Here is a 17,391-nt window from a genome sequence, read left to right as displayed (position 1 = left end):
TTATCAAGTGATTTTGTCTTATTTTCAATAGAAAATGTCTTTTAGACTTAATATGAGCCACATTCACCTGACCAGTCCAGAAAAAAAGACAAAAATGAGGTCTGAATTGAAGTTTTAAAAAATCTGCAAATGGAACCAGAGAAAAGTTACTTGTATTAAAACATCATCATCATCATCACCATTTTTGTCTTTAAAAAAAATTAAAACAAGACATTTTTTCTGATCTGATTAGTTGAATGTGGCTTATATCAAGTATAACAAAACTTTTTTTTTACATAAAATAAGACAAAAACACTTTATAAAATATCTATTTTTTGCAGTTTATTGCTTTTCTGTTCTGTAAATTTAACCATTTAGGTTATTTTTAAGCTTGTATTACAGAAAATATAGGATGTTAAATCAAATGCACAATGATTTGGTTATTGCTTTGAAAGGAGGAATAGCTTAAAGACTGCTGGACCAAACAATGAGCTAAATTTAGTAACAGGCTGAGTTTTCCCTGTTAAAGAGTAGACTTAAGATGACTTTAACCACGAACGACAAGGATGTTATTATGTTTTGAATGTAAGATGATATAGACAGTAAATTAAGACATTTATTCAATGCTTTATGTCCAGAATAAGACAAATTTTAGTTGTTATGAAAAAAGAACACAAAGTATAAAGTCTAAGGGGCCATTAACACTACAGTGGTTTTAGGGTGAAACGCAAAAGTGTTCACACTGAAACAGCGTTTCAGCTGACCTAAAGCCCCGTTTACACAACAATGTTTCATCCAAAAACACAAAAATGCTGTGAAAGAAATCTGCGTTTACACCGAAACGCAGAGGGACTAAAAAAGCTGTAGTAAGCATGCCAGGCCTCTAGTTGGCGCTGTAACTGGCTTGTTCAGAAGCCGCTTTCAGTAGATCTCCACAGAAGTGGAGTTGGGCCAAACATCAGGTGTATTGAGAAATGCCAAGTGCAGAAGTGGAGCAAGAGATTCATATTTTGTATAAAAGACAGTCAGCAGACTCAGCTGCACAAGCACAACACGGTAGACCACAGCAATCGTAACACAGGTACTGTTGTACTGCTGTATGCGAAGCCTTTCCACTAAAAACACGGCTCACTGTTTACACAGCAACAATGGCGGCAGCGTTTCAGAAAAATTGCACTCTGGAGGCCGTTTTCAAAAGTTTGCTTTTTTGGTCGGCTAATACGCTGTTTCCATGCTAACACGGTGCTGAAACGCAACAAAACTTTTACGTTTCACTCTATAACTGCTGATGTGTAAATGGCCCCTACTGTGTAAACAGTAAGCTGGCGTTTTTAGTCGAAACACTGACGTCATGCTTCGCTTCACTCAAGCGCATACAGCAGGACAACAGTACCGTTGTTACAGTCATCACAGACTACCATGTTGTGCTTGTGCTGCTGAATCTGCTCAATCTGTTGACTGTATTTTAACAAAATGTGCATCTGTTGCTCCACCTCTGCTCTTAGCATCCACCAATACACCAGATGATCGGCCCAGACTGTTATAGCGCCAACTACAGGCCTGGCATGCTTACTACAGCATTTTCAGTCCTTTACCGTGTAAACACAGTTTTTTTCACAGCGTTTTCAGATGAAACATTGTGTAAACGGGGCCTAAGAGAACTTCTTTTGAGATACCTGTCCCACGTTTCCCAGACTATGAATGCACACAAACCGCCCCTTTGCTCTGAGGAAAGAGAAGTGTTGGGTGTGAGGAGTGTGAAAGGAAGAACAGTGTTGGTAAAAGAGAGTGTGTGTGTGTGTGTACAGGAGGAGGAAGGAGACTTATATTCCCCGTGGTGCCATCTAAGGAAGGCTCTGGGCCGGCTGAAGCCGTCTGAATGGATGGAATGTTTCTTCAGACGTCCCAGAAGCACATTCTTCCACAGCCGGACCTCGGTTTGTCTTTTCTTGTTCCAAATTCACTCAATTATCCCTGACTGCTCGAAACATTCCACGACGTTCCAGGAGCCCCACATTCCTTTTTCCACTCGGGCCAGGATCACCACCCTCCTCCTCCTCCAAACATTAACACCTGCCCCCACCCAGACTCCCTTTTTTCCATCATTCCTCATCACAGATGGACACGGCCAAAGAAAAGACCCTCTTCTGTCTCTTCTCGCTCCATGCTGAGGAATTTGGGCTACTTCAGACGGAGGGAAAGCCCTCATACTTCCAGCACACCTGGCCTGTTCTCTGCGCAGCTATAAAAGAAATGAGTGAAAGCAGACACGCTCCTCCCAGCTGTGGATGAAGCAGCACAAAAAGCTGCAGCTCTTTTCAGTCTGGTATGATCGGACTCATAATGAGATCCCAGACGTCTAAAGTGACACAGACTCGCATGATTGCACAGGTGCACAGAGCGAAGACATCTCTAAGGAGTCAGACAAATTTATGAGCTTAATTACAGCAGAAAAGAAAGTGATGGCATGACAGGAGATCAGATGTTAAAGTCTGGGTTTTTAGAGGAAAGAGTGGTAACTTGAGACTCTTTAGAAGCAGCTCCAACTAGGTCTCTCTGCAAACACAACACTGGAGGAAAATACTGAAAGTGAACATTATGTTCTGATGCTATTAACAGATTGTTTTGCTGGTCTACTTTCATGTGGTCAAAAGGCATCCTGGGAAATGTAGTCCAGCCACAAACAAAACAGGGAGATATGCTGCGTTTGAGGAAACCAGTAACTCGGAAATTTCCTAATTGAAATCTCTGAAGGCGTTCTTGGCAAATTACGACTTCAGTTTGAGCGCAAGGAATTCTGGTACGTAAACAAACCAACATGGCAGATATTATTAGCATAATTCTTAATCATTTCAGAGAAAAACCAAAGGAGCTGCAACGTGCTCATTTAGGAAAAATGTAGGAGGGGAAACAGCACATAAGGTAACAGAAGCTGATACTTTATATTGTACAGTGTTTGTCGTTATTTTGAAGCTTATTTTGTGTTGATTAATACACTGAAAACTAGCTAACACCAGAGCAGCAAATAATTTCGAATTTGACTGCCGTTCTAGTGCACTATCAGGAATTACAGGTGGGAAAAACATGACTTACAGGTTGCCTAAAGCACAGCAACAGTCACATTAAACCTAGCTTGTAGTTTCTTGCAGCGAATACATGTTAGCACACAAATACATGTTTGGAAAGAGTTTTAAAGGATTGATATTCAAAGGGCAGTCATACATGCACAAAGTCAGTGTCAAATGATATTATTTGCTGATTATTTCCATCTTTTCAAATTTGAATCGATCGTTCACTTAGTTCATCTTTGATCAACTGAGACTTTGCAGAGCTTATCGGCTCTGCTGGTATTTAATTTGGGAGCTGTTGCCAGGTTTTGTTGAGCATGTTTTGCTTGCTATCTGCAAGGAGTGATGATGTCAGAGCCTGGTCGCCAAACATTTAACATATATTTGATGCTACATTAATTATTCAAGTGTGAGTTTTCAAAATAAATACTGGAAGTCTTCATGCTGGGCAAATTACTTCTTCACTTGCAAACTCTACAGAACATGTAATTCATTGAAGCTTCCTGAAACCTGCAGCTGTAGCAGATACTTTCAAATACTGTTCATTTTGATTATTGAAAGTAAAAGGGAACCTGCCACACAGAGACTTTGAGACTGTGATCCATGCATTTATCAACGTGAGACTGGATTATTGTAACTCCCTGTATTCTGGACTGGGGAACTCACTTGTCCATTTCCTCACTGGTAAACACAAGCAGGACCACATTTCCCTGTCTTAGCTTCACTGCACTGGCTCCCTGCTGCTTTTACAATAGATTTTAAACCTTTATCGATTGTTATGGACCTTTTTGCACTTTCTATACACTTTCTTACTTTTGTTTTCTTGATTGCTGCTGTGACTCTTGAATTTCCCCTCAGGGATAAATAAAGCATTTTCTATTCTATTCTACTCTATTTTCAAACTCTGAATGGCCTTGCCCCCAAATACCTGACCAAACTTCTTCGTCCTCACGTCCCTGTCAGGACACTGTGAATGACCGGTCAGCTGCTACTGGTCACCCCCAAACCAGAAAACTAAAGATGACAGAGCTTTTGTGTCAGCAGCCTCCCCTGGATTGATTTTAAAATTTCATTATTGTCTTTTAAAGCTATCAATGGGTTGGCACCTTTTTACTTTAGTGAACTGCTGCATGTTCACCCTCCAGCCAGAGCCTAACACAAGTCCTGGTTGAAGATCCATCTCTTCTCCCTTGCTTTTGGTTCTGGTTGAGATTGTTTCATCCCATAACGATTTATGTCTTTATTTTTACTTTTAATTTTAGGGTTTTATTGGCTCTGGTATTTAATTTAATTTGATGAAGTTTAATGTATCTTTTTTGTGTTTTTATCTTTTATTCTGTACAAGCACTTTGGTCAAACCTTGCCTGTTTTAAATGTGCTTTTTAAATAAACTTGACTTGTCTTGATATCTGATCTGCGAAGTCAATTGAGGTTTTTAAATCTTCTCTTAAGACTCACCTCTTCTCCCTGGCTTTTAATCAAAGGTGACTGGACATCTGGCGTAGAGATGGGTACCTTTTACTTTTGAAATGATATGGTATCTAAACCTGGTACCAGTATTCCAATTTTGGGTACTTTTTGTGTTCATGTGGTACAAAATATAAATTTGTCTGATGATAAAATCTCTTTTTTTTTCAATTTGACATATTTATTCTTCTGTATATATAACCTTGTAATGCTGTGTTCATGCCCAGCATGGAAAATCACCTACTCTTCCACTCCCTCACAGTCACATGGATGCATTTAGGTACCTAAACATGGTACCTTTAGTTTTTACGTGAATCTGTTCCCGGTACTTTTGACAGAATTCAGTCGGTACCTCTAATTTATTTTATTCTATTTTTATTTGCTCTGGTTTTGTGTCTTTATGTATCTTAGTATTGTATCCTGTTATTTTGCTGCTTTTAATCTGTACAACACTTTGGTCAATGGTTGTTTTAAATGTAATCTATAAATTAAGTTTGAGTTGCGTTGAAATAGGTCTACGTGTAGCATCATATATTTTGGGTTAGGGTTAGGGCTCGGCTTTTGAAGGCAGTGAAACCGATCAGTAAAATCAAGCAGAAAATGTCCAAAAAAAGAATATTTCTTAATTATTTGGATTTGTTTCAGGGAAAATGTGAACTCTGCAGCCTTAAGGATAAACTGTCCCCAAAAAATCTTGAGGGAAAAATTATACAATACAGGATATGAAGGAGTAGTGTGGTAACGTGATTATGAAACAGTCATCCTCTCTCAGGACCTTTTTCATTTAATTAAGTTAAGATAACAGAGTCAATCTGGCTGAACACGTTGTCTGAGCTGTTTTATTTCTGAAGGAATCAGCAAAATCTCCTTCAAGAATCTGTGATTCAGAGTTCTTCCTTCCTGAGCTGGTCACAGCTACTTTTCCTCGACTCAGTATCTGAACCGCTGGCCTCATCTCTGCCCCGATTTCACATGAGACGGACCCATAACTCAGCAGACTTCCTGCTGCTTCATGAGCTGACAGAGAAAGGAAGTGTTGGGAGCACAAGCTGCATACCAGTTATGACATTTATCTTGAATATACTACAATGGAATCTGTTGTTTAAACACGCAGGGCCGTCCTGTTCTCTTCCATCTGTCACTTGGACTTTAAAAGGCCCACAAATTTCCTGAAACTGATTCTGGAGGCTGTTTTCTCCTCAAGTGTGAGTACGCCTAGTGAGTTCTGACAATGGGTTTCCAACACACTGAGTCACGACTCAACACGGGATCTCTCCAACGTTAGGAAACAGTGAATCTCTTTAGCTTCTCGGCTCAGGGCTCAGAAACAGGAGCAGCATAACTGTGAGTATAATCTGGCTATAATCTCAGAGAGACAGATACTCCTCCTCCTCATTTTCAGGGGGGTTGTGTGTGCACATGTGTGTGTGCATGTGTGTGTGCATGCTTTGATGGAAACTATTATGCAGGGACAATTACAACAAAAAAACGCATGTCCCGATTTTGGACGACTTCCTGATGTGGATGTTATTCTCCAGTGACGTACAATGACAACACTGTTTCCTACAGCTGGAACACGGGTGGATGCATGCATGAAGTCATAAACACACATGCAGACACACACGTAGTATACATGGGGTCAACATAGCAGAGACAGAAAGGAGAAGTTTATGATGCACTTCCACATAGTTAGGATATCCTGTGCAGGAAATAAACTGGATCCCAGCTCTGTCCTGTTGTGATAACTCTTAATAATAAGTTGGCATTACCTCAACTACAAAACATCTTTCCACTTGAAAAACTATGTCCAAATAAATCAGAAAATGCATGTCCAGTTGGCAGTGAAGGAATTCAGGTGGGCGCGGGGTTCAAAATACTTACCTCACCACGTTTTTGTGACTGTTACTGAGGTGCATTGTGGGAATGAGTGACTTAAAAATATGCATTTTTTGCTCTTGAAAGCAGATTTTTCATTGATCATTAAATCCTTTTTTGAATAGTTTTCTTATTAACCCCTTACTGCCTAAATTAACTAACAATTATAAAAACAGATCGCTTTTGTGCGTTTTTGCATTCTTACAGGTGTTGAATTAAGTGGAGAATTTGAGTATAGTACACACAATAGTTATAACTAAGAAGGGATGCACGATATTATTGGCACAATATCGGTATCGGCTGATAAAAGCTTAAAAACATGTTTATCGGTATCGGCAGATATGAAAATTTCTGCCAATAAGGTGCTATTCAGTTAGGATTATTATTATTTTCCATCTGAAAAATAAGCTCCTTAAATAAAATGTATCACTTCATTTATTTGCACTGCAGAGCTCTGTGTCTGTCACCAGGTTGTTACAGTAGCTCTAAAATAATCAAATGCAACTTGGTTATGGTTCAAAATGCATTGTACATTTAAAGTTCATGTGATCTAAAGAAATTATTTTTCCGTATTTCAATACTGAATGTCTTGAGTTTGAAAAAATAATACATCCTTATTTATGGTAAAATCAAATGTTTTTTGTCTTGTTTTATGTGTGTTTCTTAAACAAATAAGACCGTCACAATAAGAGTAACATATAAATTCCAGTACAGGAAAGACTTAGCTTTCTTTACAGTGAAAAAAAACAAACAAACTTGGGATTATCGGTATCAGTATCGGCCAAAAGGGGTTTCGATATATCGGCATATCAGATATCGACAAAAATCCAATATCATGCATCCCTATAACTAAGTTATTTTATATATACAGACATGAGAAATTCATCCCCTGACCAATATATTGTGACATAGTGGATCTGATACAATCTTTGGTTTGTGTAGAATATGATCCAAAAGGTAATAATGAGATACAAAGGTCGTTTCAGCTGCATCAAGACCTGACGGGGTGTGTTGCAAATTTACGACACAGGCATCAAGGGGTAACACTTAGCTATGGTTGTAACTGTCACATACTGAGGATCATCCTCAGAGGTCTGCTGCTGCACTTTGTTTCCTGATTCTCAGCTCATCTTAGCCCTACCCGGTTGTTTACTAAAGCTACAGCTTTAAAGCTATTACCCAGAATGCTTCTGAGAATTGTGACCTGAAGGTTATTGTCACTGTAAGTAAAAAGGGTACGCCACAGATATGACACCCTGCTACACTACAAAAAGTTTTGTGGGTGATTCCAGACTGTCTGAGCCACATGGCATGGGTGTACACTGCAAAAAACTGAAATCTTATAAAGTGTTTTGTCTTATTTTCAGTAGAAAATGTCTTTTTAGACTTAATATGAGCCACATTCACCTGACTGGTCCAGAAAAATGTCTTGTTTCAAGTTATTTCAAAACAAAAATGAGGTCTGAATTGCTTGTAACAAGATAAAAAATCTGCCAATAGAACAAGAGAAAAGCTTCTTGTATTACAACATTATTCTAGTTTCAAGCAAATTTTCTAGAAAACTTTTTCTTGTTCCATTGGCAGATTTTTTTTACTTGTTACAGCAATTCAGACCTCATTTTTGTCTTTAAATAACTTAAAACAAGACATTTTTCTGGACTGATCATTTACATGGGGCCCATACTGAATATAATGAGACAATTTTTGCTTAAAATAAGGCAAAAACACTTGATAAGATTCAGTTTTTTGCAGCATACTGTCTACCTCCCATGATATGAGCCAGATGTTTTGACTTCGTGGCATAAATCTGACTGTTAAGCTCCATGATATAACTTGTCAGTGGAATAGATTCAAAATGTCAAGTTAAGTTTGCTGACTAATATAATTGGTATAAACAAAAACGTGAGGTTAAATTAACTAAAAACTTCAGTTGTGAGTTGAAATAGATTAATTATTTCAAACAACTACCTGAAGAAGTTAAATAACTAACAAGTCTAAATCAACCAAACTGAGACAAGGGTTGACACAAGACAACTTCTGTTGGTGTCAGAAGAACAAAATATTTTTTTAGCCAAATATAAAATGTTGAGGAAGCCAATTACTTCTTGTTCCATTGGCAGATTTATTTACTTGTTCAAAGCAATTCAGATCTCATTTTTGTCTTGAAATAACTTAAAACAAGACTTTTTCTGGACTGATAAGTTGAATGTGGCTCATATCAGGTATAACAAGACAAATTTGACATAAAAGAAGACAAAAACACTTGAGAAGATCTTTGTTTTTTGCAGTGTACTGCTCCACTGTCCTCCAAATTTAAGCATTAGGGTTATTTTAAGGCTTGTCTAACAGAAAAAAAGGATGTAGAATCAAATTTACACAAGTTTTGGGTGTTGCTTTTAAAGGGTGAATGGTTTAAAGACTTTACATCATATTTTTATGTTGAAACAAATAACATTTATCAGTGAGGAGCTACAAGCCCATCTCAAAGGTGGCTTCTTTTTAGAAGTAATGTGTTTTAGCATAAAAAACCACATTAACATATGCAAATAGGCCCACACATTAGAGAAGCATGCCTTGGAAGTACACACCAAAGGAGCGCTGCACATGTGCTCAGACAGACACACCCCCTGTCCAAAAAGCCTGCACACACCCCCAGTCTGCATACTTTCCGCAGACACAGACTAAACGGATCTGTTTATTATGTTATCACATGAGTATTGTATTTCAAATATGCTGTGATTCTTGACAACTGGGACTTTTTTAGAAATACAAAAAACATGCACAGCTCGGTTCAGACAGCCTGTAAACACCCACAGTCCTCGTTTGACGCACAAAACACCTTTTCCAGCTGTTTACCCACTTTTGTTCGGAGGTTTAGATGTTTGCGCGTCAGTTTTAAAAGTTTAACATTTCTTTAAAGCCACTTAAGAAGTTTTTTATTGGACTTTAATCAGTTTGTTAACTCGTCGCATTCATATTCATAGAGAAAAGAAGCAGAAACTCACCGGAGAGCCTCTCCAGGCGTCTTGCGTCTGGCGCTGCTGTCTCAACCTCCCGTCATGTTCAAACTACACATGAGGAGAAAAAAGTGAAGTGTCCGATCACTGTACAACACAAGCAAACCCTCTGTCCCCACGCAAACTATCTCCCTTGGCATCTTCGTAGCGATGTTATTGCTTTTACGCGCCTTTACGCGCGTCTCCGCTTCGTTGGTAACACCAAAAAAAAAGTTTTCATCAATCGAGATCATTTGAAAACTTTGCGGAAGGGACTTATTGAGACCCCTGGTGTAAAAAAAAGTAGAGAAAGAAACAAAGAGCAGGCATTTGCAGGTATTTGTCTCCCCCCACCAACACCACAACATGTCTCGTGGAAAATTGGATCACTTTACCTACAACAGGACCCACTCCCCCCCATCCAAGCGTGATGGACAGATTGCGTGAAAAAGTCAAATTGCCACAAGGAATGAATGTGGAGGAATTTCCCTGCATGAAGAACATATTTAACAAGGCTTTGAGCTGTCAGGAATGCTTTGTGGTCTGCTGGCCAAAGCGAGAGAAATATGTTAATAATGTAGGCTACTGCCATACCAAATATGGCAATATTGTTACGTCTGAGCTCTGGTGCGCATCTGGAAACGCTTAGCTCCTCCGAATAAAGGCGCTGGAGAGCCAGAAATAGACACTGGTAAACGTATTTCTGCTCACAGACACCTATTTTAAACGTGGCCGCTGCAACAAGCTGTAAAAGTGACTTAATCAAAGAGCATTTATCAGAACACGCTTTACGCACACAGCAATGACTGAGCGTAACGACGCGGTGAACAATCCACGCTGTGATCACTTTAAACTGACTTTCCTGCGCTTTTTACGCTCAGTGATGTCAGGCTGTGGTGTTATTTTGCTTGTTTTGAAAACATTACAAGAGGACGCTGTTTCAAATGAAGGACGTCACAGAAACTAAGAATACCAAATGATCTCATGTCACTCTCTTGTGTGTGTGTGAGAAGGAGAAGGGAGGAACGCTCCAAAAAAACTCTCAAAGAAGTGGCAGTAAAAGCAGCCTAACTTGAGGATTTTTATCACAGGAGAAGTGGACTTTTCGTCCCGGGTTGATAGATGTGAGAAGCGAGCAGAGGAAGAAAATGAAAGGAGGGATAAACAAGAAGGGAAAAATGTGAGACGGAAAAGTGTGTTCAGATGGGATCCAGGGGGAAAAATCCATTTGGGAGCGAAAAAAAGAGAAAGGTTTAGACAGGGTGGAGCTTAGGTCTTGGATGGAAAATGCGCCGAGAAACATTCCTGGCATAGTTTGGGAACAGTTCAGCAGGCAGCCCAGGAACGACGTCAGCTTCCCACTACTGTATAAAAGTCCGGAGGTGGCCGGACCTCAGCAGACTGCAAGCGCTTTACCGAGAGACTCAACTTCTCTAAAGGAGCCTCTAAGAGCAGAGACTACCAGCAAACAAACCGACCGAGCGAGGGAATACCTAAGGACTCCTCCGAAGACAGACTTTACCTACTTTTTGGATTCCTCTTGAATACGCAGAAGACTTTTATCCAAGATGCTGATGCTTTCTGTTGTCGTTACCTTCCTCGGAAGCCTCAACTTGGTGAGTTTTCTCTCTTTTCCAGCCTGAACAAGAGCAGTTTGGTTATCTCTGCGCTTATGTTGAGAGTGTTTCTGTGACTTGTGGGATACTCTGTGCGTAAGGGCTTGAGAGTTCAGTGTTTAATAGAGGGTTTGGTTGCTTCTGTAGGTCCTCTCCTCCTCCCCTTTATGCCCCTCCGTGTCTGAGTGTCCCCTGGAGATGCCCAAGTGCGCACCCGGCGTCAGCGTCGTCCTGGACGGCTGCGGCTTCTGCAAAGTGTGCGCCAGGCAGCTGAACGAAGACTGCAGCCTGACCGAGCCCTGCGACCACACCAAAGGGCTGGAGTGTAACTTTGGGGCGAGCTTTGCTGCTGCTACAACTCGTGGCATCTGTCGAGGTATGTACAAAGACTCTCCAGCTCCAGATGTGCATGCTTCACTGACGCTTGGTAAAATAAAGGAGGTGATTCAGGAGTTTCTGGAAAGATCGTACAGCTTGAGATGTGCATGCAGCTCACCCAGTCTGAAGAGATTCTTTATAATAAGAGGTTTGATTGAGGAGTATGAGGAGCTGTGTGATTTCAACGCTGAGGAATGCAGATAGGAGGAAACTTAGACTAAACTCCCAGCACAGACAGCCCACTGTGGAGGGAAAAAAGACTCCTCAGGCAGCCTCAAGAATTTCACAGTTTAACTGATCCTTACCTGGCAGCCATGTGATGTCTTCTGCAGACTTTTCCAAGCAGAGCAGGAAAGAATAACATTCCTTTCCTCCTGTTTTTTTCTCCCCCTTGCAGCCAAGTCAGAGGGCCGACCCTGCGAGTACAACAGCAGGATCTACCAGAATGGAGAGAGCTTCCAGCCCAACTGTAAACACCAGTGCACATGCATCGACGGGGCGGTGGGATGCCTCGCGCTGTGCCCGCAGGAGCTCTCCCTGCCCAACCTGGGCTGTGCCAACCCAAGGCTGGTCAAGGTGGCAGGCCAGTGCTGCGAAGAGTGGGTGTGTGATGATGGCAAGCAGACAGACATCCTGGAGAAGATCTTTGGCAAGGACATGCTGACTGATGAGTCAGAACGAGACCTCACCAACAGGAACGAGCTCATCGCCATCGTCAAGGGGGGACTCAAGTCTCTACCAGGTAAGAAAGAAGAAGAAGAAGACTCTCATCCTGGATTTGTTCACAAAGGCTCTTGAGATGTGAGGATTCTGGGATGCTAATGTTTTTCTGTCTCCTTTCACAGCATTCAGACCACAGCCTGAAGTCCACATGTTTGACAGCCAGAAGTGCATCGTCCAAACCACGCCCTGGTCCCAGTGCTCCAAGAGCTGTGGAACAGGGATCTCCACCAGAGTCACCAACAACAACAGCGAGTGCAAGCTGGTCAAAGAGACCCGGATCTGTGAAGTGCGGCCATGCACACAGTCACCTTACTCCAGTCTGAAGGTAAGCTTGAGCCACCAAGACTTCACGAGACCGATGCATGCTCGATACCAGATCTGCACTTTATCCTCACCTGAATGCACAACTCACCTGCGTCTCCTCCTGTTCGTTCCTCTGCAGAAAGGAAAGAAGTGCAGCCGAACCAAGAAGTCCAGCCAGCCCGTGAAGTTCACCTACGCCGGCTGCTCCAGCCTGAAGAAGTACAGGCCCAAGTACTGCGGCGCCTGCGTGGACGGCCGCTGCTGCAGCCCCCACGACACCAGAACCATCCGCGTCAAGTTCCGCTGCGAGGACGGCGAGGCCTTCAACAAGAACATCATGATGATCGAGTCCTGCAAGTGCACCTACAACTGTCCCCATGCCAACGAAGCCTCCTACCCTTTCTACCGCCTCTCCAACGACATCCACAAGTTCAGAGACTGATTGGTGATTGGTCCAAAGCCTTGAGGCCTTGAGCGAGAGAAAGACATCATCAGCAGTACTGGCGGCCATTGGCGGTCCAGATGAATGCAGGGGTGTAAATAGACTTACCAATCAACTACCAGCTTCTTGTTGTAACTAGATTCCCAAGGAATTGTGGGCTTACATCATGAGGACTCAATGAAGTGCACTGTTTGCTGTGACTCGGCAGCATTCCCAACTATGAACTGCTTCGTATTAATGGAGCATCTGAAGTAGCTTCGTTATGGAGCAAGATGTAATTAATATTTGTACATTTATGTTAGTCTCTGATATCAATTCACTGTGTATATTTTGATCCTTTACATCAGACATGACACAGACTGTAGACTTGCGTGTGTATATGTAGATATGCACATGCGCAACTTCAATTAGCATACCATCCTGTATCTTAAGAACAAGACACCGAAATGTCACCGTGTCGACTTGTTTAACAAGTGTGCGGTTTCATTCCTTCCTGACGTGGGCATTATTGTTCATGTTTTGTGGCAGCTATTGAACTCCTTTCATGAAAAAAAGACAAAGCGAAACATGTCAAAGGATGAATGAATGTTTTTATTATTGTTATTAATATTATTTATCGAAATAAATGTAGCTACTTTATTTGGATATTATGTGTCATACTGGAATAAATTGTAAAATGATTTAATTTTATATGCTACAAATAAAACGGATTTATTTATGAAATATGACACCGTCTGGGTTGAGTTTGTTTGAGCCGCGCCACGCCGCGCCACAAAGGACAATGCTCATATGCAGAGGGGGCCGGGGGAGGATGTTTAAAGCCAGCGTTCCCAGAGAAAATCCCCCTGTTATATCATTCTGTAGACCCAACAGATTCTCAGACAGACACCGAGCAGGGTCAGTCTCTTCTTATATAACACAACCTCTCACACTCTCCTGACTTTCTGTGCATTGGAATGCCTTTCTAAAGCAGGCTCTTTCATTTGATCGGGCTAAGCCATACACTTGACTGGACCCGAGAAGGAGACGGGGGGGGAGAGAAAGATTAAGTCCACGAGTAGCAATGAGTATGGGAGTATGCCAAGAATCTTAAGTGCTGCTCTGAATGGGCTGGGATTAGACACCATGCAAGAAGGACAATGACTGTTATAGCACACAATGGGCTGTGTACAAAGAATGCATTCCCAGGGATGTTTTATTTTTTCACACGGGGGGCAGAGCAATACCAAATTGACCTAATTCATTAGCAGTTGCCTTTAAAAGTGAATTAGTAGCATTGGCCTCTGCCGGCTCTTAAACCGCAGGGGTCGGCTAAACAGTTGTAAACAGCCCCGCAAAGTCGTGAGGGATTAAGCCTGCCTTCCAGGTTTCACTTTAACAAGCATTAAGAAATACTGTTATGAGGTAGAAGCAGGGGAAGGACAGGAAACAGGGTAACATACTTTCTACCCCAGCTTCTCCAGCTACTGTCGCTAACACCACTTGACACCAACAGCGTAACCATCAGTCAGAGACAGGGGTGTTACTTTTTATTTTTCTCTGGTGGCAGATTCCTGCACCTGGTACAAATACCTGCAGCACAGTCTGAGGAGAGCAGAGCTCAGGGGCAACGACAGGGAAGGGTTTCTTTTTTTGATCCAGGTAGAGGGAGCGGCTCAGGAATGCAGCAGTGGCTCAGAAAGCAGACATCCTGATGGGCGGCAGATGTTGGAAAATATTTCAGAGCAACATGTTCACTTTAGCTAAGAAGATTTTCCAAATATACACAAACACTCCCGGGTGCACGCTTGTAGGCTATCCACAAAAAGGCATTTTATCTCCTCACAAACAAGTAGAAAGAGGGCCGGCTATCTGCAGCAGCGTGCCTGCACAGCATTCCTGCAAAGCTGCTGGAAATGAGTCTAAATGGAGTGTGTTTAATAAGAGGTTGAGCAGGACACATCGCCTTTGATTGAGCTGCATACCTCACAGGATGTGCCCGCTGAGGTTTTGCAGATTGCTCACATGAAAGGCTCCCGAGGTTTACCTAATCACAAAGATGTGTGTCTGCCCCATGCAGCCGGATTTACAGTCCAAACACTTTCAGGGAGCGCTGTTCTGTTTTTGCTCTACGTCCGTCTGGTACTTCCATCTTCGCACTACACAGCTTGGAAAGTGACTGTCATTTGTCTTGTTAACACAATGCAGTTAACTTGGTTATGTAACGGCACCTGAGCCGTCTTTAAAGTCATCTGTAGCATTCCTTTATAAAGTACTGACAGACCACAGAGACAGGAGCACAATCCTTCAAACTTAACTGTACCAGAAGATCTCGTCATGCTCGTGAGAAATTAATCCTGTTATCCCAGCCAGCAGGGCACAAACCTGTGAAAACCATCACACTCTCCCACATAAAACTCCTGCAATTAAATCACCCAGAGCCTACCTCATTCCCTGAACCCAGAAAGTGTTTATATGACAAAGACATTAGCATTAAAGCTTCATCAGGCACTACGTAATGCTGTGCAACCAGAAGCTAACAGCACCAAGAGTGGCCATTACAACACGCTGGAAGCTGCTGAGCACTGATGTCAGCTTTTTTTACAACCCCCCTGTCTATAACCTCAGGATAATACTCACTGTTATAAGGGACCCATGGGTGAGTAGTAAGGAGGGTGAGAGGCTGGTCACCAAGTACAAAAGCAGAAGCAGAGATTTGTTTTGGAAGGCGCCATCTGCTGGACAAGTTGTAGAAAAGCATCCCATGTTTGACATGCACAGTTGTGTCCAAAATAATAGCAGTCCCACATCAATAGCAAGATAAATCTCTGTTTTTGTTAGATTTTCAACTTCTACACTGCAAGTAAGTTTCTAGAAGGTTTAAGAAAGGTATAGAAAACCAGCAGACCCAACAGGCATGACGTGCATGCTGCTGATTCTGTGAAACTGAATCATTAACTGAAAGGGGTGTGTTCAAAAAAAAAGCAGTGCTTAGTTCAATTAGTGAGGTAATTGATTGTGTGACAAAAACAGGTGTTAAACAGGTGGCCCTTATATAAAGATCAAGACAACTGACGCTGCTCATGCTGGCTGTGCATTTGTCCTTGAAAAACAGAGTGAAATGGGTCGTTCAAGGCACTGTTCAGAGGAAGAGCGTTCTTTGATGAAGAAGTTAATAAAAGAGGGGAAAACCTATAAAAAGGTTCAGAAAATGATAGGCTGTTCAGCTAAAATGATTTCAAATGCTTTAAAGTGGCAGCCAAAACCAGAACGGCGAGGATGGAAAAGAAAAACAACTATTCGAATGGATCGGAGAATAACCAAAATGACAAAAGCTCAGCCAGTGATCAGCTCCAGGAGGATCAGAGAAGATCTAAGGTTGCCTGTGAGTACTGTAACAATCAGTCGACGCCTGTGTGAAGCCAAGCTTCCAGCATGAAGCCCACGCAAAGTCCCATTGTTAAAAAAAAGACATGTCCTGAAGTGGTTACAATTTAGCAAAGGACACATTAACTGACCTACCAAGAAATGGCGCAATATTTTGTGGACTGATGAGAGTAAAGCTGCGTTTCCACCAAGCAGTCCGGGTCGGTTCAGTGCGGTTTGGGACGGTTTGGGACAGTTAAGTCTGATCCCGTTTGCGTTTCCACAGCAAACTGTGCCCTCTTGTGGTGGGCGGCATGTAAGCCGGATGCCAGAAGCCACAGCTAGTAAACAATAACGCGACACCGTAGCAGCTTACCCCGCTATTAAATCCAACAAAGAAGAAAACGCGACACAGTAAACAAAGAGCACGGATGGAAGACATGCAGCATTTCGTCCTCTCTGTGATTTTCATGTAACTCTCTTTTACAAAGTGCAATCAAGCTTCGTTTCAGAGAAGTCTGTGAGCCGCCAGGAGAAATGCAGCCGCTGTCGGGGTAAGTGACGATTCTTTTGACCAATCAACGGTCTGCAGTGTGTTGCTCCACCTTCTGAGAGCGAATCAGTTCAGTCTGGCACCCATACGAAAGGGTCCCAAAAAAGTGCGACGGCTCGTCTCGGTTTTTAGGGATCCGTCCCGGGATTAGTCAGTGGAAACGCCATTAAAAGCGCACCGTACCGAGACGATCCGAACCGGGCTGCTTGGTGGTAACACGGCTTAAGATTGTTCTTTTGGGGTCGAAGGGTCACAGACAGTTTGTCAGACGACCTGAAAACACTAAATTCAAACCACAGTACACAGTGAAGACAGTGAAGCATGGTGGTGCAAGCATCATGGTATGGGGATGTTTCTCGTACTATGGTGTTGGTCCTATTTATCGCATACCAGGGATCATGGATCAGTTTGAGTACATCAGAATACTGGAAGAAGTCATGCTGCCGTATGCTGAAGAGGAAATGCCCTTGAAAAGGGTATTTCAACAAGACAATGACCCCAAACACACCAGCAAGCGAGCAAAATCATGGTTGTGGAACGCAGTACAATTGTCCTGGGCTTCAATACCCGTTGACCGGTGCCAGAAGTTGGTCGACTCCATGCGCCACAGATGTGAAGCTGTTATCAGAAACCGTGGTTATGCAAC

General features: G+C 42.2%; 2 protein-coding genes across 2 annotated transcripts in view; one reads left to right on the top strand and one right to left on the bottom strand.

The window, feature by feature from the left end:
* ddah1 (dimethylarginine dimethylaminohydrolase 1) overlaps positions 1–9,411 on the bottom strand; it is a 156,556-nt gene extending 147,145 nt beyond the window's left edge. The window contains exon 1 of the mRNA XM_074668392.1: positions 9,395–9,411. The gene's annotated coding sequence lies outside the window, so the exon portion shown is untranslated. The remainder of the gene's footprint in view (positions 1–9,394) is intronic.
* Positions 9,412–10,677: 1,266 nt separating this feature from the next.
* On the top strand, positions 10,678–13,570 carry ccn1 (cellular communication network factor 1). Its single transcript, XM_074668390.1, has 5 exons — positions 10,678–11,001; positions 11,149–11,377; positions 11,777–12,121; positions 12,225–12,427; positions 12,545–13,570. The coding sequence occupies exons 1-5, from the start codon at positions 10,954–10,956 to the stop codon at positions 12,845–12,847; spliced, it is 1,128 nt and encodes a 375-aa protein (XP_074524491.1). The 5' UTR covers positions 10,678–10,953; the 3' UTR covers positions 12,848–13,570.
* The last annotated feature ends 3,821 nt before the right edge of the window (positions 13,571–17,391 follow it).

The sequence above is a fragment of the Halichoeres trimaculatus genome, unplaced genomic scaffold (assembly GCF_033239565.1).
Source record: "Halichoeres trimaculatus isolate MK-OKI-2021-1 unplaced genomic scaffold, fHalTri1.1 fHalTri1_scaffold_4, whole genome shotgun sequence".
In the NCBI taxonomy this organism is placed as follows: domain Eukaryota; kingdom Metazoa; phylum Chordata; class Actinopteri; order Labriformes; family Labridae; genus Halichoeres; species Halichoeres trimaculatus.
Note: the sequence above shows the minus strand (reverse complement) of the source record. Positions and strands in the feature narration are given on the sequence as shown.